The sequence below is a fragment of the Lissotriton vulgaris genome, chromosome 7, assembly GCF_964263255.1.
Source record: "Lissotriton vulgaris chromosome 7, aLisVul1.2, whole genome shotgun sequence".
Lineage (NCBI taxonomy): Eukaryota > Metazoa > Chordata > Amphibia > Caudata > Salamandridae > Lissotriton > Lissotriton vulgaris.
Window position 1 is genome coordinate 234,742,062 of NC_141695.1, and position 27,628 is coordinate 234,769,689.

Here is a 27,628-nt window from a genome sequence, read left to right on the forward strand (position 1 = left end):
TTTCAGTTCAGTAGGAACACACATCTGACTGGGTTATGAGGCAGCATTGAGACGTTTATGTCTCTGTACACACAGAGCGTTCTGGAACTTCATGGACTCGGAACAAAGTAAAACATTTAGTGAGGAGATATAGCACCAGGCAAGAGATGATCTCTTCTGGTCCTGAACCCACTGGTAATGTATAGCTGAAATTTCTTGTTACAGTAATTCATGCAGTGAGAGGCATAGCTTACCAGGATTTTATAAGGATAGTCCTTGCTGAGGGTCAGACTCATGTTGTAGACCTTCACTGTCACCACCTTGGTGTAAGCGACAGATTTGCTTCCCCTGTGTTCATTCTGAACGTTGACAGCAAACGGCGTCAGGGTTGGGTCCTCGGAGCATAGCCCCGCCATCTGATAGACACAGGTGCCCTGGAAATCGTACCTCTGGCCATCAAAGGTGGTGTAGTGAGGATCACCAGAAGCTGTACAGCTGGAGTAGCTGATTGGGTAACAGCCACGAACGCCGTTGACCACCGCGCATCGTTCGCTGGCTTTGCAGTGGTCGTTCTTGCACACCACCATGCCCAGTTCGGAGTCACACGTGCAGCGTACTTGGCAGTTGTCGTCGGACCAGAACTCTTCATCTGGTTTTATATAGCGGCCATTGTAGTTGCAGCCGCAGTCTTTAACGCGGACGCATTTGTCGACACTGAGGACAAAGCCGGTGTTGCACTGGCAGGACTCCATACAGGGGAGGCTGCATGTGGTGGGAGCAGTTCTGTCAGAGCAGGTGGCTGGGCAGGCATTTCCACATGACTCATAATGGCTGTTTTCACGACAAATAGGAGCTGAAATTAAAACGTATAGAAATTACTGGTAATATGCAGCACAAAGAATCTATAAGTAGTTGCAGGTTAGAGTATCATTGACAGAAATATTGTTTGATATAAATATTGTGCCCTAACTAGCTTTAAAAATATTTCTATCTATTGCGTGTAGATTTTATTAACTTCAGTGTACCAATATTTTTTAAAGGATGTTTGGAGCACAATATCAGACAATATTTAGTTCACGATATTCTAGTACTGTACTATCTAAATAGTCCTTATGACTGAAAGAAGTGTGAAAGTCACCCATGCTCCAAAAAGCAAGTTCATGAGCCACTTCGTACCCCACCGATTCTCACTCTTGTGCTAGTGTCTCCATGGAGGGTCTGCCAACTGGAAGGACCGGTCAGAAAACACACAGGGAAAAGTGTGCGGCTAGCCCAACAATCTACCATGAATACAGCAAATCAAAATAAATATGGTCAATCTTCTAACCTATTATTAAATGGGAACCAACACATTTTATAGCTTAATGACTGTATTAGCGATAACAGGGATAGAGCACTTTTAATCTCCTCTAAAGAGAGGCCCATGAGATAATTTTGTGCCAGCTGCTCAACAGAACCATGTCAGTGTGTGGCTGGTGAGTTATAGCTTGTAGCAAATTAAAAAGGTGAAAGTAGTGCAATTTTTCAGCTGATGAATTGGAATGGAAAATGGATCCTTAAAATCTCCCTAGTGCATGCAGGGGCGTGGCTTAAGGTGGGGGGTTTTGGTGTTACACCCCACCCCCCTAATAAATGTATTTATGTATTTTGTGGTAAATGGTTGGGTACAGGTGCTTTCAGTCAGGTATGGTGCTGTGTCGGATTTCACAAAGACTTTTAAAACACACAGCTAAAGACGCACACTCCCTCCCTTTCTCTGTTTGGAAAGACTACAAAAAGGTTGGTTATTTTACAAAATAATGTGCTTTCTCTAACTTAGTACCCCTACCAATCCGCGTCCTTTCTGCTGCTTCTTAAGACCACTCTCGTGCACCCTGCTTGTCTTATAAAATATATTTTGACATTATGTGCCAGCGTGATTGTTGGGAAATCTGAAGCTCAAACCAATCTTACTGATCAAGCTATGCCCCGGAGTCTGTTGTTATTACCCTGGCTGGAAATGAGCTAAAATAAGATCTTTGCCTGTAACATAGTTTCCATTCAAGGTTATGGATACTATTGAAGGCTTGATGGGTATTTTCGTTCCCAGTTAGTAACAGTGTGAAGATGAAAATGTTGCAGATCAGATTTTGAAAAGTAATGTGTGTATTCCATGTGATTGTGATGGCAGACCACTAGCTGCCCTAACACATACTTTGCTCTTATACTTGCTCCTTCCATACCGTCCCCTTTGCCGTTAGTAACTTTTAAAAATGAAGGACCCCCAGATTAAACAATTTCTCTTTAAAGGGCTCATGCTTCCTCTTAAATGGGCGGCCTCCCAACTTTCAGAACTGGGGTCCCAACTCAAGCAAACATTGCCTACTATCAGAAGGTAAGAAGGTCCAACTTACTGCATCCTGATGGAGTCCTCCAGTCATAGATCTTGACCCCTTGCTGCCTGCAGGTCTTAGCGTAGGAATCCAGAGCCTGGCACAGGAACTGCTGCGCTCCATTGTTAATGCAGACGTCATATACACAGCTATCGAAGAAGGCACTGGCGTTGATTTTGGCATGGCACTCACGGAAGGGGCCATCGGCGACCTTGCTGATGAGACCACAGAATTCTTCTCTTTCATACCGGGCTATTGCGCTCTCGTCACAGGTTGGACAGTTCCCTTGGCAGATGTCGAAGCAGAAGAGATCATGGTCTTTGACCTTCCAGCTGCTAGCCCAGTCAACAATGGAAGACATTTTGGTGCCATCAGGGGTCATCATTTCATCCGAAAGGTCCTGGTTGAAGTTTCCACAGAGGCCACACGTTGTTCCGTAATAACTGCTAGGGATTGTTACTACGAGGTACCAGTTCCACTCGTAGCTGACCTGGAGCCCAAAATCTGTCATTAGAGTGGCTGTGCCTCCATTCTGCGTCACCGTTATTTTGCTATCTTCAAGTGACACTGGCAGGTACGTTTCTACATCATTCACCTGAAACGGAAGAAATAAACCCTGATGTGAACATTTCTCATTCTTACTGTTCAACAAGTGAGAACAGGTGAAACCATGCTTACAAGTGAAAGCATTTACACTTCAGTACACAATATTGGCTGCAGAAGAAATCTAATGCCTTTATTTTTTATCTGTTTTATGACCCTCAAGGCCATCTACTTTCTGCTGGTGGATAAGATAAGGCATAACCCTTCTCTCAAATCTTCTTCAGGAGAATGAAATCCAAACTGATCTCTTCCTTGTTGAATACTTACTTGCGGGCACCACCCAATCTCCAGAGTTACTTGATCAACCTAAATTTTTTTCTTGCAGAATTAGGTAGGCTGCCGCTCTGCCTGATTACGACTGAGCTTGTGCTCCAACCCCTAATTTTACCAACTGCAGTAACTCAGGATCCTATTTTGCTAGCAGGTAAAATCACATGGTGCTTGCTGCAACAATAGCCAACCCTTGTCTCCCACCACACCTTGACTTTTTTCTCGGGCATTGGGGGGAGCATTCAATGCCCGCCACCCAACCAAAACTGATCGCTCCAATCCCTCCCCTACTTTGACTACCCCCTCCACCCTGCGCCACACAGAACCCTCCAAACACATTTAGCACCTGCACAGAGTAGGTGGTAAATGTTTATGTGTCAGACCCCCCTGGAAAGGGGGGTATCGTATGGAATACTGCGCAGTAATTCTGTACCTGTACAGTCATTCCCTGTTCTGAGGGGCTTAACTCATGATTGCACTGTACTGTTGAGGTTGCTTGTAATGAAGACCAATATACTTTCAAGGCCATGGCAGGTTTTTAGTGATAGTCTCCTGTGTTGAGTACTACAATTCCATGTGGACTGTCTTTCCACTTGCTCCTCCTATGATACCACTAGTGCCAAGATATCCTTGAGTGAACACTGAGCTTTTAGAAATATTACATAACATAACCCAACTCAACACAACCTGAAGACCTCAGTTGTCACATTTTCTACTCTATTACCCTGAAACATTACTACCAAACTTAAGATTTATTCGGTAAAAGTACTCCTCTAACAAGCAAGCCATCTGAGACCAGTTAGAGAGGATACTACAAAAAGTGTTGCATGATAGTTGCAAAGTGAAAGAATGGCAACACCTTCACACATGAGCTTGCTGGAAAGTTGTACTAGCTTGAAAGCATGCGGTCTGTTGAGCAATCAGTAGAAGCACACATGGGCTATGTAAGGGAAGAGATGCAACAGAACTATCATTTATCCAAAAAGGCCACCAAGAAGTAGTTAATAAGAACCATTATCATAACATAAGGATTAGAAAGTAATTGGAACACGCACCCTTATTCTTCCATACTCTCCCTTGTAGATGGATATCTTGTAGCCGTACACATAGATGTTGACCAGTCGCACATATGAGACAGCCTGGTTCCCCCGGTTGTCATTCTTCTCATTGATGACGAATGGGACGAGGCTGGTGTCATCACCGCAGTATTTGGAGATGGTGTAGGAGCAGGTGCCCTGGAAATCGTAGGCGTAGCCATCAAAGGTGTGGTAGTGTGGGTCTCCCCAGCCCCAGCAGGAGCTTGAGTAATTAGGCACACACACAGGTACGTCGTCCTGCACCTTACAGGTTTCCATTTGTCGGCACTTCACAGATTTGCAGGGGTCTGAAAGATAGGACAACATTGGAATACTTTGGAAACATAAGATTGTGCTTTCTATATCTAGGCGTGTGCACACTTCTCTAAGGGCTTTGCTAGGAGTCGATCACACACCAGTGGATGCAGATGAGAGATTGGTAGGATTCAGTGAACGACCCAGGCTTGCAATCTGAGGTTATGTTGAAACCAGAACTCATTCTTTAAGCAAATTCCTTCAATTAATAAACAATCCTCCCTGTAACTGGAAATCAACTCTCATTTTTTAAAATCCATCAATGTTTCACAACATAGTGTTTTTATAGAATTTTGATATACCATTAACCAAAACCACCCTCTTTTAATCCTCAGCACTGAGATTCTTCTCTCCGAATTGGGCATATTCAAGCCAGAATACCTTCATTCAGTAATGTAGTTGGAAGGTGGGACTTTATCTACGTGTTTATAGTACTGGTGCGAATGAATGAAGTACATTGCGTAGCATGAAGGGCGCTAGTACCACACTCACTGTCCCGGTATGTAAAACCTTGTAACTCCCCCACTCCAAAGGATGTCTTCTACAGGCTATCTGCTAAGTGGGCACTGCTGAATTTCTAAGGTGCTCCATTCCACTCCGCTTTACGACACCTCAGCCCACATCTCTAGCTTTGCACATGTTCTTGATCACCTGTTTCTTCCACACCAGCTCTGCCTGCCATTGGCTTCATGATGTTACTCTTGCTAGAATGGGTAATTTGTAATGTCAACTTGCGTCTCACCTAATTTCAACTCCATTCTTCCTGATTCACTCAGTGAGAATGTCTATTGCTGTGCCTGTTCTCATGCGTAAGTATCTTCACTTCAGAATCCTACCCTAGGCCTCGAAGTGGAGACTTGGCTTGTGTGATATGGACATTTCCTGTTAGGATGGCCATCTTGTGCTGTGTTTGTTTACTCTGAACATCTTTTTCCTTTTCTCCTCTACAGTTTCTATGTCGGGCTAAAAGAAATCTGAGACAGATGTGCTATGTCTAAAACAAATCTGATTTTATTTGAAAATGACCTGGACCATCACTCTGTTTAAATGAACACCACCTATAGAGTGTATATGTCTAAGCCAGAGAGGTGCAAACACAGCAATGAGATGAACAAAAAAGTTGAAACAGTCACATCTTCAGATTTTTCCCAAAAGATAGGAAGGTGGGAGCGAGCCTGAGCGAGAGGGACAATTTCACAGCTTAGCAAGACTATAGGAAAAGGATCGGCAACTGATCCAGATTGTCCTAATTCTAGGTGCCGGCCAGAGCATAGTTCACATACGCGAAGCACAAGCAGACCTGTTCAGGAAAGCTTTCTTTGAAGGATAGGTAGGACCCACACCCTTGATAGCTCTTTAAAAGTACATCGATGCTGGATCAGCAACTAGGTTAAGGAAGGAAAAAAATCTCTAATGGACATCCTCGTTGAGAGATTAAGAATTACATTAGCCGCCACACTCAGCACTAACAGTAACCTATTCCAAAGAAAGACAGGAAGGTCAAGGTGACAAAGGCCTAAAGAACTCTTTGATGTACAGTTACAGGCAAATAAGGGAGGACTTTGCGAATGACTCATAATAGACCGAAACATTTGGAGGACACAGTCGTAATCTATGGAGTGAAAGAAAAAGTAGAGTCAAATAACCTTAGTGGAAGTGGTAGGAATAGGAAGCAGTCCCAGTTCTTTGGGCCACCAACGTACCATTTAGGACAGCTGATTTCAGAAAGCAGAATCTCTGTCTTATCAGAGTTCAAATGGTGTTCACCCAACTTTGCTACTCCCCTCATTGAGGCAGAAAAAAAGGTTCTTAGTTTCCCCCAAATTGTCAGAGATGTATTCAATAAGTTGGGTACCGTCGGCATTTGACGTACTATATACACAAACAAATCTAATCAGAGCAGCTAAAGGGGCTATATATGCTTTAAACAATGTGGGACTAATTGCTGATCCCTGGGGATTAACACAAGGGACCATAAAGTAACTTAATTGAAAGGGGGGGGGAAGAAAACAACAACTGGATCTTTCAAATGGTCCAGAAAATGTCTAAGATCCTTAACTACAGCTAAGAGCAGGGTCTCAATAACATAAGTAGATCTAAAACCAGGTTGAGTCTCATTTACCAGCTGATTATCTTTCATACATCCTGTCAATTGGGTGGTGACATAACTTTCTATTAACTTGATCTGGAGCAGAAATAATGAGAAGCATCTAAGGTTAGAAAGTAATTATATTTACAAAAGGTTTCTTGGGAAGTGAAAGTATAAAACATGCTTCCAGAAGGCAGGAACTTCTGCCCCCCTGAGAGATGTATTGGGCATTTCCATAAGCTTGAGAACTAGGTCCTTAGTTAGCCACAGGTAATATCCACCAGGATCAAAAACCAGATGTCGAACCCTAGTTGCTGCTAGTCAGTAGGGTTCTCAACTCCTTAGAAATCATTGGATCAAATTCCGACACTCGTCCGCTAAACTGAAGAAACTTGACTCAGCAGTAGGGGGCGTTACAGTGACAGAAGCAGCCAAATCAAGGCTGGATCATATCTTTAGGATTTATCTTTAAAAACTGTGCCAAATCATTACGCAACTCCTGCGAATGATTGATAGTATTGAAGCAAGCATAAGAAGAGGGGAGGCTATTGCGAACAGTGACAACCTCCATAGTAGATTTATCTATGACCTCAATCTTTGAGGATAAATATGTATCGCGAGAAGTGTGCATAAGTTGTTGGTGCTTCTTAATAGCCTTGCAATACTTTTCCTTAGCTGCTGTACTGCAGTCTGTGACTTTTGGCTGCTCTCAGCTCTTCTGGATGCCAAGGAGAGAATGACTTTCTTCTATACAAGTTGATGTTTTAGACAGTGGTCTGTACATAATGCAGGCATTTGCACAGAATACATATATGACAAGAGGGAGTGGAGAACGTTGTTTAACTCCTACTTAGCATGTGATTGTAGAATACATGTACTGGTGTCCTGTATGCTACATCTTTTTTGTACAATTTGTTCTAAAATCCTAAATCTGTAACATTTGATCTGATCTCAGTTGAAAATATCAGTAGTGAAGGCAAATGATTACTTCCATGTATTATATCAATTTGGGTCTATCAAGCACGTTCTGTCTGAGTTTAGCCAATATGTGCTCCAAAAGGGCCTTCATTATTCAGGCTGTAAGGGCTCTGCCTGTCAGCATCTTGTTCAAGGGACCTGCCAAACAATATCCAGGGCGGCAGAGGGGAAGATTGCGAAGGGGCACAACTGTATTTGAATTTGTCACTCTATACTCAGTAGAACCAGGCACGACAAAAGAGGTCTAGGACAAAAATCAGTTTATCAGGGGAGATTTACTTTGTGATGGTGTGGGGTTGATTAGGATGGCCAAGGGGCCTGATAGTGTGCCACACAGCTGAACAACGATGCACTGTTTTGGGTGCTCAGCAAGCTGAGATAGATATCTTATTGCAAGCTGAGATAGTTAGCTTATTGCCATCAAGAAAGGAAATACATTACCATGCTGCAAAAGTAGGAGAAGCCTGGGTATTTTCTTATGATTGGCTAGGGTCTAATCCCCACGGAGTGTCTGGTTTAGGCTTTAAAATATCTTAACCGCGCCCTCCAGGGAAAGAAAATGCGTAGAGCTGTAGAAGAAACGAAAGCCTCCCACCTACGGCACAGAAGTGTTCCTGACTGTGTTTTTGAATTTTGGAGAGAACTGTCTACAACATGTCGAGATTGCAAGCATCTAGACTTCTTTCCTAGAACAGGAAGGCTCAGTTTCCTGCCTTGCTGTACAAGGCAGGCTTGGATCAATTTATTGAGAATAGTCTGCCTTCTTTAGGAACTTGAGCCCGAAAAAAAGCCTGCCTGCTGTAGGGTCAGCCCTGCAGGAATGGATCTTGCCTTAGGGAACTACAGCGCTCAGGAGGCTGACAGACGCACGAGGTCAGAGTGAGCTTCTCGGAAAACCGCATTTTTCAATGTGTGGAAAAAGTTACCATTTTGTTAATTTTGTGAAACTGTGGCTGAAAATTCCTATAAAAAAAGTTCCTGTGAAGCAATTTTCCACCAAAAGTCTTTTTTGCAAAAACATTTTATTGCTGAAGGTATTACCTGGGCTATTTTTCCCTTATCCGAAAAAATACTTTGCCGGATTATTTTCTCGCATTTTTTGTTCTGTAAAGTTTGCTCTGTCATGACACTCCCGAAGCGAATGAAACCTTCCTCAGCTTTGCTCGTCGGTGATTAAAATGTGCGCAGATACCAGAGGAAGCATGTCGGGCAAATGTGTCCTGCGGGGTTTATTTAATCCGCCCCTCCAGCTCACGAAGGCATCGCTGCGGCACCGTCATCTGCGGTCAGGTAGATATCCAGCCAGGTTAGCGCCTCGCGGAAGGCCGATAGGCGCTGTAACCTAGTACAGCATACGTGGCTGGAGCTGCCAGAGGTTAGGGGTGGAATTTCTTTGTCATCCAAGGAATACTATTATTATCCAGCTGAATTGATATATTAACACTTGAGAAATTGATCCACGCTCTTAGATGCTCCTACAACCATCTATATCACTGGCTGGTTCCAGCGTGCTGTCAGTGAGTACATTGACTAGTGCTGCTTGCATTCTTGTGGAATAGTTAATGTGTCTTCTAAAATCACTCGAAACACCCAAAGCCTAATTGACGTTTTTGGAGAAAACATAGAGGCAGCCTATTTTATTTTCGTCAGTGGCAATGAAAAGAGCACGTTTTAAATGGACTAACCGAGGTAAATTTACATTTGGATTGTTTTTTTTTTACTTGGAGGTCTACCATACCTTTAAGTGTGAAATTTACAGTAAGTGAAATTGGCATTGGATTTGATGATATGTTTGTATGTGTGTATGTATGTGGACCTGAGCCCGGAAGTAAGGATGTGATGGGGTACACTTGGGCACTTTGCTTAGGACAGCAAACATCCTAGTGCTACCCTTGGCTTTGGGACTCGCAGTTCAGACATAAAAACACACATTGGTTCCCAAAAGGACATTCAGCCTGATTCATCAAGGTGAGTATTTGCTATTCCTTAATAGCGATTATTAAGGAATCGCTATTAAGGAATAGCAAAATGCTATTCACCAAGAAATCGCTAAATAAATTGCGATTTCTAATTATTCCTTAATTGCGATTAGCAAATTGCTAATAGCAATTAAGGAATATCTCCCCATTCATTCCTATGGGCCCAAAGGCCCATAGGAATGAATGGGAAGACATTTCAATGTGCGAATCGCAATTAGCGATTCGCATATTGAAATTGCGATTTCAAGGATGCAGGGGTGTCCAAAGGACACCCTGTAGCACCCCTGAAATGTATGCTACATTGGTGTTGCGCACACACATGTCCCAAGGACATGTGTGTGTGTAACATGAAACTTAGAAAAATGCATTTAAATGCATTTTTCTAAGTTTCCGCTTTTTACCACGAGGTTTGACCTCGCAGTAAATAGCGGGAAATTTTTGCGATTTCGCAATTTAAAAATGTTTCAAGAATAGCATTTAAGGAATCTCTAATAGAGATTCCTTAAATGCTATTCCTCGCAAATATGCGAATTCTTAAATAGCGATTTTTGCATTTGGGATGATGAATCCCAAATGCAAAAATACCGCTCGCAAAGGGCCAGATTCTCAGAATCTGGACCTTTGCGACCGGATTTAACAATGATGAATCAGGCTGTTTGCCTTTGCCTTCATTTGCAAAAGGGGGCATTATGCCTGTCTTAATCTTACCCTTTTCATTTTCCATTTCTAATCTCCTGGGCTTGTAAATATGACTAAACACCCTGTTAACTTGTGGAATTTCAGAAATGTATGTAAATATGTGTTGTCCCAGATAGGAAGAAGCTTCCACTGTGATTGTATACCTGTATTTATGCAGCTCATACGTCCATCGGTGATCACACACTTCTCGTCGCTGGCGCAGCTGAATTCTTGGCAGAGCAGGACTCCTCTGGCCTTGCAGGTGCAGGTCTGTTTGCAGCTGTCAGCAGTGACCACCTCACCAGGCTGTGGTGGAGATGGACATTCAGAAATAGATTTACAAATATTGAGGTATTTAATAAAGATGGTATTACATGTTATAAAACACTGGTAGATTCTTGCTGAAGTGCTTCATAATAGGAAATAGTAAATTTACCTACATTCTTTCTCCCCAATTGCACTCCAGCTAAACAGAGGATATGGCCCCACCATATAGCACAGGTTATACCATATGACAATATTGCTCCTCCACTATATCATCATACAACTACATTGCAAACTAAATTTATGTAAATAAATTTGGTTAGGCAAGTTATTATGTTTAGGTCGACCATGTTAAGGTAAAAAAGGAATGTACTTTCCCTGATGATGCAATGATAGGCAATGTACTGGATGGAATGTTATTGTAGATGCTATTGTTGAATGTATACTAAAATATACAGAAAAGAAGTTATAAGGCTTCCTTGTCTCTAAGCCAAAATTAAGCCTTCCTGTGGTCTTGCCAGATTGGTCAGAGTTAAGAGTATTAGGCAGGCTGCTTTAATGCAGTGATAAATGGCTCACCACTTTAGATGCTATCTCTTCGAGAGGGCTCTGCTACACAGAACTGCCAGAGCAGGGGGGAGGGGTCCTAAACCATGGAGCTTCAAAGGAAATAGGTCAGGCAGAAAATACCAGTTCCATCTACCCACCAGTCATCTGACCTAGCCAAATGGCAGGCTTAAGGCACACGTTTTCAGCTGGAAGGATAGCCATGGAAAGTAGCCATACGGTAGCCTGGTTTAACTAGTTCTTGTTCCTCTGCTGCAAGATCAGGCATATTGAAATTTTTGAGAAATTGTGCTTTCTGTGAGAAGGCTATGCCACACTTTGTCATGCTCTGGAGTGTTGCCTAGCACCTCATTGGACAGAAGTGCTCTCCTGCTTGACCCCAGAGAGCACTGAATAAACATGTGAGAGGTGCAGAGCATCTCAGATCTTCTGCTTGAAACTAAGAGAAGAAAAAGGCTTTCCAAGCTTTTTCACCACCCGGCCCCAGGTTTGACTGCGCTACTGCATTATCTGGGACTACAGCCCTATGGATGTACTTTGGATGTACCTTGCTTCAAGAAGAATAAAGAGTAGACTCCCTGCAAGCTACGGTTGAACAGAGCTCACCTGGACCATCACCACCAAGAATCTCCAGCCTGGAGTGCGTCCAGTGGATTTGTAAGGGTTGTGTCCAAGTGGATTGTGGGAACTGAAGTCCCAAACTTTCAAGGACCATCTTGGAGATTCCAGTCCCTTGGATTGTGTTTTGGACACTTTGTAACCCCCAGATGAACTTCAGGAAGACGTTCCAGTAGTTTGGAGAAGTTTGCAGCAACTTTGGAAAAAAGCTCCAGAGGGGGACCGACTCAACGATGAGAGCCAAGCAGGCAAACTTCAACCCGAACCGGCCTGTCCTGCTAGTTCGTCCTGCTGAAAAGCTCAAAAGGTCCGACTTCCAGAGTTTGAGTGGGAGCTCTCTGGAAAGCAAGCCGGCAAAGCCTCACCGAACCCGAACTGGTAAGGAGCCTTGAGGGGCACCAGCAGAAAAATCTCTACAAAAGTTTCTAAGTCCAAAGGTAAAATCTCAAACGAGGCCTACCTTTAGGGGTATCCGAGCAGTGCTCAATCGCAGTCAGCCTGAAACTTTGACTTTGTCCCGGTCAAGTGCGACCAGATGTCCCAATGTTGCACTATAGGTCTCTAAGTGCAATATAGCGCTAAATCTTTAAAAATTCATATCTCCAGTTCCCTATATTGGATTTTATTTTGTTTTAGTGTCATTGTAAAGATAAAACACATCCTATTATAAATTGGTGTGGAATTTGTATTGTGTTTCGTGTCTGAAATATTCACTGAATTGGTGTTTTTAAATGCGTTACATACTTGACTCATAAGTTAAGGCTGCCTGCTTGCAGCCAAGGTATCAAGGGTTCAACCTGAGAATAATTTACTGAGACCTATTCTAAGGCCTAGACTGTTTTGGTGGCCTTATAACCCACTTTCCAGCAATGGCATTGTGCATGACCCACTTTTCTAACAACAACATTGTACACAGGCTCCCAGAAGAAAGGTTGCTATGAAAACTGTGGATGCTCAATCGGACAGAAACTTTAAATATGAATAGTTGTATCAGTCTGCCAACAGGATTTCTCGCTAATCATGATTAAAATAAAGTTTGTGCATGTCTCCATCTGTGTCTGTTAATGTGTGCATATATGCACATGTTTGTGCCTGTCTGTCTAATATGCATGCAGGCATGCACTCGTATGTGCGTGTTTGTTTATGCAGGCATGCATGTGTTTGTGCCTCTCCATGCTTGTGTAAGTGCGTTCTTTTGTGTTCGTGGGTGTACGTTGTCTGCGTGCTGGACTCCCTCATTCTTCCTATAGTTTCCTTTCTGTAGCGGTACATGTGTCTGGAGTGGCAAACTCTTGGCTTCTCTTATTGAGGATCACTGGCAGGGGAAAGACAGTCGCTATTTTATAAACAGGAATTCTGCAGGCTGCAGGAAAGGTAGGTTTCATCCTTTGTTTGGCAGATCTGGATGGGACAGCAATAGCTCTGATTGTCTGGTTTGTTTCAAAGACCAGTTATTTTCTTTATGGGCCTTTATTGGTCGTGCGGCCACATGCATCATTGTTGCCGTTTGCGATTTCTTAATTGCGGAAATTAAGGAATCGCAATTAAGAAATCGTAAACGGCTATGCAACAAGAAATCGCATTTTTTTTGCGATTTCTTAAATTTCTTCATTGCGATTCACAATTAAGGAATCACTTCCCATTGATTCCTATGGGCCTAGAGGCCCATAGGAATGAATGGGAAGTCATTTTCAATTTGCGATTCTTTTGCCAGGCCTAAGCTTCCCTTTTTGATACATAAAAGTCACCCCTGGGGTAGGTGTTGAACAGCACAGAAGGCAAGGGTGCAGTGCATTTAAAAAGTAGGATATGTACATTTAAGTTTAACATGTTCTGGTAGTGAAAAACTACCTCTCCCGTAGGAGAACATTGGAGTTACCATATTGATTTAATAAGCTGTAACTTCCAATTGAGAGCAGGTAGACAGGTCGAGTTTGGTATCTAATGTGTTGTAACGAAAAGTATTCTTTAATGCTAAAGTTAGATTTTTAATCAATGAAAATGCCACTTTTAGAAAGTTGGCATTTTCTTTTCTAAACCATTGGATGCCTGCAGACTGATCCTGGATCACTTTACTAGTCGTAGCTGGCGTTTGACCTTTGTGTATTGCTAGCAGACATAAGACAGAGCAAAGATACGTGTTGGCAGCATGGACTCTGAGTTAACGAGGGGGAGAAGCTGTCAGCTACCACAATTACACATCACAAAGGATGTGCCTAAGTACTCTCACTGGCCCATTGTGACCAGAGACAAGCGTTGGTCGGGGAAGGGAGGAAGGGGTTGCCTGACACCTCAGTGAGGTGGAAACCTTCAGAAGCTTAATCCAATTCAAAGTGGGCATCAGGTATCCATTTTGGACCCTTAGACCCAACACTTCAGCACACTTCTGGACTTGTGGACTCTGTCAGGGTCGGATTGGGATCACAATTCGGCCCGGGCACTGACGAAAAAAGTGGCCCACATTCAAGAGGCGTGGCCCATATTTAAGGGGCGTGGCCCACATTCAAGGGGCGTGCCCTTTCATGAAACACCATTTGCACAGACAAGGAATGAAAGTGGGAGGATACTGTTCTTGCACACGACACAGCGCCAAGGTGACTATGGCCTACATGCTGAGCAACTAAAAAAAATTGCAAGGCCCCTTTTTGTCACAAAATTATTCCAGCCCTCCAGCACAGGAGCACCTGAAAAGCATCAACGCCCCTGCTATTACTAACCTACTCAGCCCTCCCTAGACCTTCAGCTCAGGAGCACATGAACAGAGGTAAGGCCCCTGTAATTAGTAAATGAATCAACCCTCCAGGCCTTGGGAAAATGTCCTGGCAGGGGGGCACAAAACACAGCTTTCTGGGTCATCCAAGGTAGCCAGGTAGCCAGGGGGGAGGCTGAGGTGAAGCTGGTGCATAGGAAGTGCCTTCCCAGTGTGTTCTGGCAGTTTGAGTGTTTACCATTTACTGTAGTATTACCCTTGTACCTGTGTATGGTACCCTTTTGTAACTTGCACAAGTCACTTTTCTCTTGTAACACACTGTTTGCTCCTCTCACTTTTGTTTGCTTTAGATACTTGCTCAAGTGCCACCATTGCCTACGTAACGTTTGTTCTTGTGCTGGAGTGTCTGCCATTAATTGCAGTATTATACCTCTACTTGTATTTTGTACGCTTTTGTAACCTGCACACATGTCACTTTTTCCTCCTGTAATGTATCGTTTGCTCCTCTTGTATTTTGGTTGCTCACTATTGTCACTTTTGATTCATGTAACTTAACGTTTGCTTTTGTAATTTGTCCACTTATAATTTTCTCCTCATGTATTATTGCTGTTCCTAGTGTGAAGCGCTCTGACACCTTCGGTAAAGTCTGCGCTATATAAAAATCTCATAAATAAATAAATAAAACAAAACAATTCCAAACATCACCAGGCCCCCACAGCAAGACCCATTTGTCCTCGCCCACTGTGCCCTGAATGTGAAGGGCTGTGGGCGAGGTGTTAAGACTAACACCGTTTCTGGGCTGCATGGGCGCCAGGGGGCCAAAGTGCAAATGGCTCAAAGACCTGAAAAACACCTGGCCCCCTGGTAGGTCGATTATTGCAAACAATCACCCCTCCCCAGCCCAGCCTCAGCTTGATTGCTTGGCAGGGCAGGGGTGAAGGAGAGCTGACAATTGCTGTCCGGCCGCACAGCGAGGCTGCTTTCATTTTCTGTCTCTGTCTCCATGCACTCTGTGGGCCGTTTTTTTTCTCCCCTTTCCTAGTCCACTCTCTGTGGAATGGGACAGGGGAGAAAAAAAACGGCCCACAGAGGGCACTGAGGCACCGGCCCTTCGGCCCATTCCCGAATGCCCGCCTTGCCAATCCGCCCCCCGGACTCTGTCTACAAGAAGGACTGCTGTGCTGCTGAAAGGAGTGCCACTCTGCTGGACTGCTGCACTAAAAAACTCCTGCCTTGCTGAGCTGTCTTTCTGCCTGCTGCCCTGTTGCTTGGGTGAGACGGATTGGACCTGCATTTATTCAACCCAGGACCTCAGAGTGAATCCAAGGTATAGTTAGCTGGCCTCCTGACTAGACCTGTAGGGACAGAAGGCTCCAACAATCTTGAACTCAGCATCTGGACTCTGCCATCTGTGACTTCTATCCTGCCAAGTGGTACCTTCCCAGTCCTGATCCCTTAGAAGTGGGACTGAATGTACTCTACCTGCCCATCTGTGGAGTCAGCAGAACTGATGCATCTCTGATGCACAGTACAATCCCGAGTAGAATCAAAACATTGCCTCTACTGCGTTGATCTCCCGGATGCAAGTTCTTCGCATTGCCATTTGCAGCCTTCCAGGAAGCTTGATTGCTCGACTCATCCTCAACGCAGGGTTTCGCATCACAAGCCCCTTGTTGACGGCATCCTAGACAATGATGCAGGACCTCATATCAAAGCTTCGCAGCACAGGTTAATTGGGGCTTTGCTTGTGCCTCACCCCGACAAGGTTTGTGGTTCCTGCTTGAGTAGATTTTCACCCCATCAAACAGTCATCCAATTGTTTACAATGATGTATTCATGGGCAAAGTGACATTTGTTGCCCCAATCCTGATAGTTGAACTTACTAAAGCTCCATCTCACTGTCATTACAGGAGGATAGTATCATGATGGTGCTTCTTGGCCTGGATAGAAACCCTGCTTAGAGTTTGGCTGTAAACCTGCGAACCACTACACAGCAATCTGCAGTGAACAGTGATCTGAAACCATAAGAGGTGAGCCACACCCCCTAAAACAGAAGTGTGATGCATCCTTTGCGGATGCCACAAAGACAAATTAAATGTCTTACTATGGCCCAAGTGGGGTCACAGCCAGAGCATTCATCACCAAATAAACATCAGATGGTGTCAAAGTAGGAAATGGGCAGCAAGATCAAGAGATTTTAGTTTTTTACAAAAACTGTAATTTGGTGGAGTTACCGGTATAATTAGTTTTAACTGACAGTAGAACACTAATCATCATAATCAAGCTCATAGTTTTCTCCAGTTGAGGCAGGGGTGGGTCACCCACACTTTTTACGGGCAGAGTCCTACCAATCACAGAGGCAAGATGAGAAGGAAATTGCCAAGCATAACTCTTGTGGTGCAATTGAGCAACGTACAGGCATTCACTTGACATGCAAGGGTGGATAGATTCAGTTTCCCCAAATATTTCATGCCCAGTGTGTGTTCCTGGGGTAGTGGTAAAGGCAGATAGGTACTGCTAAAAGCTTCTGATTTTGATGGGCTTAGATGAGCATTCAGCTAGCTCTGACTCTGAGCCCTAAAGTGAGCTGAGGCGATTTTTGTCATCACCCCCCGCCCCTCTCATTGGTAATCCATCCAGATGGTCAGCAATTTAGAGGGGAAGGATTGGGAGGGACTCAAAGTGCAAAGCAGCCATGCTGCATGCAATATTCTTGCTAGCCATGGTGAAGGAATGCACTTCCTTGGCATAATTGATGTGACTTTATGTTACATTTTTTTCTTAAGCCTGTGTACACTCGGAGGGGTATTGGCGCTGTCTCTACTAAGACCTAATGTAAAGAAGCTCATAGGTGCCAAATAACCATGGGCCTTATTTATGAAGGCCTTGCGTCAGTTTTGCGCCGCCGGCGCGTCACTTTTTGTGACGCACCAGCGGTGTAAAAAATGCGCCTCGTTGCGCCATATTTAAAAAGTGACGCATCTAGGTAGATGCGTCACTTTTTAAACCCCTGCGCCACATTATACCTGCGTCAGGTATAATGTATGCAGAGGGGGCGTTCCCCCGCAAAAAGCCTCGTAATAGTGATGCAGTGAAATCTATGAGATTTCACTGCGTCACTTTTAGGACGCCGTTGCGTCAAAATCTTGCGCCTGCCTCACAGCAGGCGTAAGACTGACGCAAGCCCTTTCACATGGGGCTTTCCCCATGTGAAAGGACGCATTGCTGGAGTTGCGTCACTTTTGTGACACACTCCAGTAATGCGTCACTTTTGCGCTTACAGATACGTCAGAAATACTGACGTATCTGTAACTCCTTGCGACATGATGCGTCATACATTAAATATGACACATTAGGAATGTCGTAAGGAGTGCGCAGTGAAAAGTGACGCATCGCTGTTTTCACGCATCGATGCGTCACTTTTCATAAATGAGGCCCCCTGTTTTAGAGCTTTTCTAAAAAATAGCAGATTATTCATAGATTTTATGTATAGGGGCAAGGTATTCCATGTTTTGGATGCACAAAGATGGTCGTCTGAATTTTGAGATTGTAGCATCTTTGGCTATGGAGAACCGTAATATTCATAGTGGTAGATACCATTTGAATGTATTTTCCAAATAGTCAGGTTCTACACCATGCAGAGCTTTGAAGTGGATGAAAAGGGCCTTGCAAAATACACCTCAATCTTACTGGCAGCCTGTGAAATGTTTCAATGCCATGGAAAGAGATTTCAATTTTGGGATCCCTAACAGCAATGGTGTCACTGCACTCTGCAGTGTTTGCAGTTTGTTCACATATTATTGTTGCATGTTTATATAGAGGCCATTACAGTAGTCAATTTTTGAAAGGAACATGATTATGACTAATGTCTTGTGAAAATCTGAAGGAATGTTCGGAAGATTCTTTTTTATGGTCCTGAGGGTGTAGAGGGAGGAGGACACGACCACATTAGCCCGAGCACCAAATGTTAGTTTGTCATCTACTAAAACTCTGACGTTGCAGACTTTCCTGACCGGAATCAGAATATTATGAACCTCCTGATGCCCCAACTGAGGGTACCAAAAGGAAGCCTTGCTTCTGAACAAAATTACCTCTGTTTCCCCAGAGTTTAACGTCAGGCAATTGTTGGCCATCCAGTCGCTGACTGTACGCATGCAGTGGTGAAATCTGGGGCCGGTGTCCTTTTTAGGTCTCGCCCTGGAATTCGCATCCGAAGGATGCGTCCAGGGTCTGAGACTTATAGCTATCGGACAGGGGGGAATGGAGGACAAGAAACTGTCACGAGCTTTAGAAGGCAGATTTGGGTGCGCGAACGCGCACGTTCCGTCCTGCGCCGCGCACATGCGTGCGCATATACACAAACAGCAGACAGACACTCGCTCGCTCACACACACACACACACACTCCCCCCCTCCCCCCATCATCGGGCTCTTGTAAACACACACGCATACACACAGACTCCAAGACACATACACACACGCAAGCTCACACACATACAAACCCCCCCCGCCGCCCCACGCATGCACACACACATGCCCCCCGCCCTCGCAGCTCAGCAAAGGCCCCCACTCACCCCCCCACTCACCGGTACTCGTCTCCAGCCGAGGGCTCATTGCAGGCGGCGGTGGTCTCTAACTTCTGTGCGTGCGAGGCTCTCTCACCTCACGGGAGCCCGCCCGGGCTTCCGGTGTGTCTTGACGTCCCGCCCCCGGCCTGCCTGACTTCCGCCCGGGATTGTAAACCTTTTTTTTCTCGCCATCTGTCTCGCTGTGTCAGTCTCCGTGTCCGGATGCCTCGTATGTCGCTTTCTCTTTCTGCCTGTCTGCTTGTTTATTTAATTATGTAGCTGCGCGATATTTTTTCACTGCGCGTCTTTATTTCACCACTCTGCCAGCTATTCTCTTGTGCCTATAATGGTATTTATTTTTACACCACTCTGCCAGCTACTCTTGTGTGCCTATAATTGTATTTATTTTATGTGCGCAAATCTGTTAGCAATGTTTCTCAGCATTGCACACCGTTCCTCCCGACTTTGCAAACATAAAATCCATGCGCAAAGCCCTCCCCTTTCTTTACATTTCCTCAGAGTTGACAGCCACAGTGCTTTATTGGAGTGGTAGTTCTGCAGTGATACAAGTATGTACCCGGTGACTGTGATTCATGACGAAATTGCACAAATATTATCTTAAATGTAACCCCGAAGAAGGAACACAATCACCATGCCCTTCTACGGCTTGAAATACTGACACTTGCACATTTATTTGGGCATAGGCGAACAATGTATTTTCTGTTTTAATGCATTTCTAGCATACGAGGAATCCGTTTTTTTTTATTTTTTTTATTTTTTTTTAGTTTCTATAAATGTGTTCTGGTACAGCATCCCCAGTCAAGAAAAACGCTCACCGGCTGCATATCTTCTAATTCCTACCCTTTTGAAACATTGCTTTTAGCTGAAGTTTGTCTCGCTGGAATAAGCTGCCAATCTTTCACAGCATGCTTTTATCAAGTCATATCATCTTTTTAACAACGTGTGTGTGAGCGATTAAATTTGAGCAATTGGTGCTGCTATGTAAAGGCTCAGAGTTACCATTTAGGTAGATAAAATTGTATATTAGGTATGTGTGCACGGTCCCGGCTGCTACCACAGCAGGTGAGCAGGCAGTCTTCCTCTCGCCACCTCCAACCGTTAGCAATAGGGTGCTTCTCGCTGGTCTCACAATACACGTCGGCTGTTAAATCCCAGAAAGTATGGGGTCTCTAGTAGGTCCTAAGGCAGGGCAGTAGGCAGTCCCCGGCAGATTGGTTAGTGCAGGGGAGCCCCCCGGTGCTCTGCAGCATGCCCTGGCACTCAGCAACTGCCTCTCCGCTCCTCGTCCCGCCCCTCCGCCCTGGATCCTCTCCGCGCCGCCCTCCATCACGAGAAGACAAACAAACACTGCCTGTTCCCACCACCTGTGGGAACCTAGGGAGCCCGAAGGGGGTTTCGGTAAATCTAGTTACCGTGCACCTGTAGCAGCAGGCGCTACGTTAGGCACAGAAGCATCTTAAAATGGTAATAACAGCACACCTTACAATCTGCACATCTGCATATATGGCTTATGACATTCCATATTTTCATGAGTATTTGTGTAAAATAAAAACATACCAGAACGTAGATTGCAGCTCTGCCCCCGTGGGAGCTAATAAACAAGACTCATAAAGAAGGGCAGTTGAAGTTAATGGAAGCTGCAAAACCACAGTGCTTCGTTTAACGTGGACAAGGGGTTTGGGGGGAGGATCTTATAGGGAATGTGTCTTTGAAGGGAAAAAATCATAAGCCAATTACGTTTACGAGGCATGAGGGCACCTGGGGAGTATGTAAAACATAAAAAAATAGTCATGAAACGCAGCAGCGCCCACCTTCCAGACATGAGTTGAAAACACACAACCCACACCTGCAGTGTGAGGGACAGCAGTGTGTATTAGAGACAGCAGTGTGTATTAGAGACAGCAGTGTGTGTGAGAGAGACAGCAGTGTGAGAGACAGCAGTGTGTGTGTTCTACGGAGAGCATGGTGTGTGAGAGAGACAGCAGTGTGTGTGTAAGAAAGAGAGCAGTGTGTGAGAGACAGCAGTGTGAGAGACCTTTTTTTTATGTTTTGGTTTTTGAAACATAAATAAAACGCATAGTTATTTGCAATGTCAATAGCTCAAACTCGCGGAAATACGAGACCTATTGCATTGCAAATGCAATAGGTCTCGCATTTGCGAGAGATTAAGCTATTTTCATTGTAAATGACAATGCCATTTATTTTTTAAGTATTACTTATTTAAAAAAATTAAAAGACATTGTAATTTGTAATATTAATACAGCTAAGTCACGTAAATACAAAACATGTTGCATTACAAATGCTATAGGTGTCACATTTGCGAAAGTTATAACTATTGGCATTGTAAATGACAAAGCTATTAATTTAGCTATTTTCAAAATACTGCATAAATAACTTTTGTACAACACATATTTTATATGTACCTTTTTATGCAAAGAAAAAAACAATAACGCATAAATGAAAACATTGCCATTTACAATGCTAATAGCTCAAACTTAAATAATGCGAGTTATTGCATTGCAAATGCTTGTTATTCTTAGTCAGGGAAGCAACGAACTACGTACTGTCGTCATATCACATGATTGAGAATCCAAATAATCTGACAAGATCAGCCAGGGTTGTGACATACATGTTAAGCAGCATGGGGCTTAACATGGAGCCTTGAGTGACCCCACAGGCAGTGAAAATATTTCAAATATGAATTCATTAAGAGGAACCGATTTTTCTAGACGGGGCAAAATGATCTTGGGAGGGCTAGTGCAGCTCCTTTAATTCCAGTGGTATGAAGACAGCCGATCAGCAGCCAATGGTTGACCATATCGAAAGCTGATGATAAATCGAGTAAAATAAGGGCAGCTCTTCCACCCTGATATCTTCAGTTGCCATGATCAAGGCCGTCTTGGTAGTCTTCGTATTGTGACCACTTCTGAATTGATGAGGTCCAGAATATTGCTTACATGTATACAAGTTGCAATAGAAGGTTCATAGCTTTCTCCACAATCATAGCTGGTAGTGGCAGATGGGATATTGGGAGGTAACTTTTTTGGGTCAGTTGGGTTGATAGTAGGCTTCTTTATCAGTAGAAGCACTGACGCTATCTTCCATCGGGTTGTAAAATAACCAGTCTCGAATATTTGGTTAAAAATGACTGCGAGATTGGCTGGGATGGTTTTTGGTGCTAATTTGACCACCAATAGTGGGCACGGATCCTCTGGGGAGCCTGACTTAATGGATTTGATAAGCAGTGTGACCTGCTCAATTGTAAGGTCTGTGCATTTCAATAAAGTATCAGTTTTCCGACTAGTATAGAGGTATGCCATTTCCTCCATGGAAGGAGTCTTGATGGAAGAGAATCTATTATATACTTCTTTTACTTTGTTTGAAAAGAAGCAGACAAGAGAGTTACAAAATGATTGGCTATTAGCTGCTAGATTGGTTCTGGTTTGAAATAGTTTTTTCACTGAATTTTTTGCTGCCTCCGGTTTTTGCATGAAATGATACGATTTTTATACTTGGCTATAAATTACTTGTATTTTTCTTTCTCAGACAGGATATAAATCTTTCTCCACTTGCGTTCCTGCTTTCTGCACTACTGGTTTTGAGGACATATTTGCAGCTGAGCCCAGCCAAGCTTAGTAATTAGCTACAGAGTTATCTATATCCTCTGTCATCACAGGCTGAGATTGAGTCAAGATCTGATTAAATTGATCTAGTTGTATCTTATGCCAACGATGTGTGGTTTGTGCAATACCGTAGATCTTACCTCATTGTGATTGTTGTAACAGATTTAAGTCAAACATCACTGTGTGGTGGTCAGACCAAGCTAGAGGTAGCGTACTTATGTCCTTTTAAACATGGTTATTTGTACAAATCCCATTGAGACAGTGACCTGCAGAGTAAATTGGACATACTACTACCTAAGTAAGATCTCAGCTGGAGGCCATATCATGTAATACTTTAGTGTCTTTATCTTTTCTGTCTTCTAGATAGTAATTAAAGTGTCCAAGTTAAGTAAAGCCATTGAGAAGTATACTTTGATTCCAGTATGGTTCTCATAGCCTGAGTAAAGGTGTGTTCAGGGCCAGGAGGACGATAGACTAATAATCCATTGAAGGATGGAGAGTTTGAGATTCTGATACTGAAGGACAGTTCTTTTCAGTAAGAGAGGTGCTGCACGAACAAATGATGGACGGAATGCTGAATGAATTCACCCCCAGTCAAGAGATCTGAGTTAAATCTATTGTTCTTTTGCTCGCCATGCCACCCCAGTTTAGACTCAGCCATATGCAAATCAGTCTTGACCCTGTGCCACATGGGAACAGTCCAGACTGAACTGCCAAGCCAAGTCCTCCCTGGACCGGAAACAAGCATCCTGAGACCGGTTTCAGGGTATGTCACCCTTCTTCAGGGACACACGTCTGGGCATACCCAACCCACATAGGGCGAAAAGTGCACAATTATCCAGAAACCGGTCCAAGGATGCTTGTTTCCGGTCCAGGGAAGACATGGCTTGGCAGTTCGTTCTGGAATGCTCCCATGAGGCACAGGGTCAGACTGATTTGCATTTGGTCATTTCTGAACTGGTGTGGCGGAGTGAGCTAAAGAATGATGATGGATTAAACCCAGATCAGTTGACTGGGGGTGAGTGCTTGCAATGTTCAACACTCCTTCCATCATCCCCTTTGGTTTTGCTTTGTTTACTCTAAGTTGGCAGGGTATGCCCAGATGTGGGTCCCTTGCTCACTTTGTCACTGGATACAAGCTAGCCTGGCGGATGACGGCTGATTAGCCAGAAACTGGTCCCAGGATGCTCGTTTCCGGTTCTGGGAAGACATGGCTTGGCAATTCGGGCTGGACTGTTCCCAGGAGGCACAGGTCAGACTGATTTTCATATGGCCATGTCTGAACTGGGGTGGCGGAGTGAGCTAAAGAATGATGATGGATTAAACCCAGATCAGTTGACTGGGGGTGAGTGCTTGCAATGTTCAATACTCCGTCCATCATCCCCTTTGGTTTTGCTTTGTTCACCCTAATTTGGCAGGGCATGCCCAGACGTGGGTCCCTTGCTCACTTTACCACTGGATTCAAGCTAGCCTGGCTGATGATGTCTAATTAGCCAGAAACCGGTCCCAGGATGCTTATTTCCAGTCCAGGGAAGACATTGCTTGGCAGTTCAGGCAGGACTGTTACCATGAGGCGCAGGGTCAGACTGATTTGCATTTGGCCATGTCTGAACATGGGTGGGAGAGTGAGCTAAAGAAAGATGATGGATTAAACCCAGATCAGTTAACTGGGGGTGAGTGCTTGCAATGTTCAACACTCCGTCCATCATCGCCTTTGGTTTTACTTTATTTGCCCTAAGTTGGCAGGGTATGCCCAGGCGTGGGTCCCTTGCTCACTTTGCCACTGGATACAAGCTAGCCTGGCTGATGACGGCTGATTAGCCAGAAACTGGTCCCAGGATGCTTGTTTCTGGTCCAAGGAAGACATGGCTTGGCATTTTGGGCTGGACTGTTCCCAGGAGGCACAGGGCCAGACTGATTTGCATATGGCTATGTCTGAACAGGGGTGGCGGAGTGAGCTAAAGAATGATGATGGATTAAACCCACATCAGTTGGCTGGGGGTGAGTGCTTGCAAAGTTCAACACTCGGTCCGTCATCCCCTTTGGTTTTGCTTTGCAGTAAGAGAGGGACACCAGTTGAAAGATAGCCACCATATTAGTATGGTGTATAATGGCTAGCCTGTAACCCCTTCAATCGGGTCTGTCAGCTCTATAAATTGAATAACCAGGCAGTATTGTTGTAATCATATTTGGGCCTGTATGTCTCTAAAAAGATGGATTCTACAATAAAGGAATATGTTCTGTTAAGACCAGTACTGCTCACCCACATAGTGGTTAGTGGATTATTGACCATGCCCATACTTCACATAGTTTATCACTCTCTACACTACTTTGGCTATCCTTGGCACATTAATGCCATTCTAATATTCATAGCATAATAGCAACCTGGTGTATATATATATATTGTGGCTATAGTTGGCAACATTCCAGCAATTCCTATGTCGGTAGTCGACCAACCTAGATATATAATTCAGGATTTGTCTGGCATATCATGGCAATTGTTTAAATCTTATTGGTAATTGTGGTCCTATGCGTTGTTGTCTATTTTCTACTTGTTTTCATACTTTTGACAAAATACTACCTATAGCTGGAATAATGATTTTGAAAATGTATGTCTTTTAATGGCCATTACTGATTTTTTCTGATAAGTAAACATTAAAGGCAGAATCTGACTTATATAAAAGTAATACATGGTGGAGTTGATCATCTGCTGTTACCCTGTATTTAGTAGAAATTAACTATTGTCTTTCTTTCAGTACAAAATGATAGTATTTTTAATTCAACCCACGCACTTCTGTTTTTGTGGAATCCACCTTATTTATTCAAAATGAACCAATTGTGTTTCATGATGAGCTGCCTGTACGTTTTCGAAAAGGGCATGATGTAGTCTTAGTGGAAATGCCTGGATTTTGAAAATCTGTATTAGAGTCATCTTCAGAGAGTGAGGTTATCACAGATGTTGGTCCCTTGATACTAGAGTACACTTACTGCTTTGACTGTTATTGTATGAGTTAATTTGTCATATTTATTGACAACTCGTTCTGTGATATCACCACTGGTGCCTGGAGCCTGAGTATGTACTATTGGGGACACCTGCGTGTTCCTGTATGAGGCTGCATAATTTAGCTAACTTAGTTGTACATGGCTTGTACCTGAAATATTTGCATACATTTACACTTTCCATCCCATGCCTTCCAAGTACATTCTCAGCCATAACGTACGACAGTGAATCTACTAGTGTTAGTATGCCTAAGGATAGTCTAAGACCATGATCCAATTTACTTCCAATTTTCAGTGGATTTAAGTTGTGACGGGCCATTTATTTCCAGGTTTACTTTCCCTCGCCACTTACAATCCAATTCGGACTACATCACTTATATTTCAGGGTCTCTTAACGAATTCTTTACTACTAATAGAGGATCAGCTTCATTATCAATAAAATGGGACACTATGAAGGCATATGTCTGTGGTATCCTGCTTCAATATATAGTCAGGTTAAACAGAGCCACCTCCAGTGAAGCTGATTCTTTATGCCAAATGGTCCGCAACCTTGACCTGCTTCACATACTTAACATTACACAAGGTGCTACCGATGCATGGCAAGTATTCACTCAACATTTACAGCTGCAGTCTTGAGCTGGATGGCGAGAGAGGGAACAGATAGCTACTAGATTTGTCAAATATAGGAGTCTCCAGTATGAATTTGTGGACATGGTCAGCAGAGCATTCACATACCAAATTACTGAAAATCGAAATAAGGGCAACATCCAGGTCATCAAGGGACTAGATGGGAAGCTTTATTCAAATGTTACAGCTGTTTTAGAACAATTCTTTTTGTTTCATGGGAAATTATACAGCCAGTCACAAGAGTTCGATTAATGTAAATGCATAGAATATATTCAATGCTGCAATCTCCTGTCTTTAGCAGAGGACCACTCCAAGGACCTTCAGTCAGATATTTCAAGGCTGGAAACCAAGGCTACATTAATGGCTTTGCCCTCAGGCAAGGCTGCAGGGGTGGATTTATCACCCATTGAGTTTTATAAGTTGTTCAGGGATATATTAAGTTTGGAATTTACTTTTGTCATTCAATTTATTCAAGCATGAGGGGCAGTTCCAACAAGTTGGCAAATACCTAACATTAGGGTCTTTTTAAAAAAAAGTGAAACCTGCTGAGGATTTGGGCTCATATCGGCCCATTCTACTCATTAACACTGTTGCAAATGGTTCGCTAAAATCTTTGCTTTCCATCTTAATTCAATAATTTCAGCTTTAGTATCCCCACAGCAACAAGGATTTGTCTCAGGGAGGGACACTATTGCTCATATTAATACAGCAATTTCCCCTTCGACATCGCTGAGAAGTGTAATATGAATATGGACATGATATTACTCGATGCCGAGAAGGCATTTGACCATGTTGCATGGGACTGCTTATGATCGCATTGGCTGCCTTTGGTATGGGGGAATATTTTATTAAAAGGATTCAGGCTTTTAATGAGACACCACACGCCCAAGTGGCATATGCCAGGAGCTTTTCAAGATTGTTTGGGATCTTCCGTGGGACAAGGCAGGGGTGCCTTCTCTCCCCACTCCATTTTGCCTTGTATATTGAGCCCTATTTATATTCCCTCTTTAGAAATTTAGAAATCCAACGATGGGCTCTCAGGGGCCAACAACTAAACTGAAATGCACATGCCGATGATGTGGCAATTTTCTCCTCCGATCCTGCAGTAGCAATTACTCAGATTGCTCTTGAAGCTCGCATATTTGGCCATTTCTTCAGCTACAAACTGAATCTATCTAAAACCCGGGTTCTTCTGAATTTTTCTCCCAATATTCCTATTTCTGCGACCACTACTTCAGCAGTTTACCTAGGTGTTAGGCTTGTGCAGTGTGGAATCCAACATAGTCAAATTA

General features: G+C 43.7%; 1 protein-coding gene across 1 annotated transcript in view; it reads right to left on the reverse strand.

Moving 5' to 3' along the window:
* The window catches only part of LOC147701273 (IgGFc-binding protein-like), a 221,247-nt gene that overhangs the window by 42,157 nt on the left and 151,462 nt on the right, over positions 1–27,628 (reverse strand). The window contains exons 18-21 of the mRNA XM_086930002.1: positions 10,504–10,645; positions 4,280–4,608; positions 2,373–2,946; positions 234–832 (exon numbers count right to left, since the gene is read on the reverse strand). Of these exons, the coding sequence (XP_086786128.1) occupies positions 234–832; positions 2,373–2,946; positions 4,280–4,608; positions 10,504–10,645 (1,644 nt within the window). The remainder of the gene's footprint in view (positions 1–233; positions 833–2,372; positions 2,947–4,279; positions 4,609–10,503; positions 10,646–27,628) is intronic.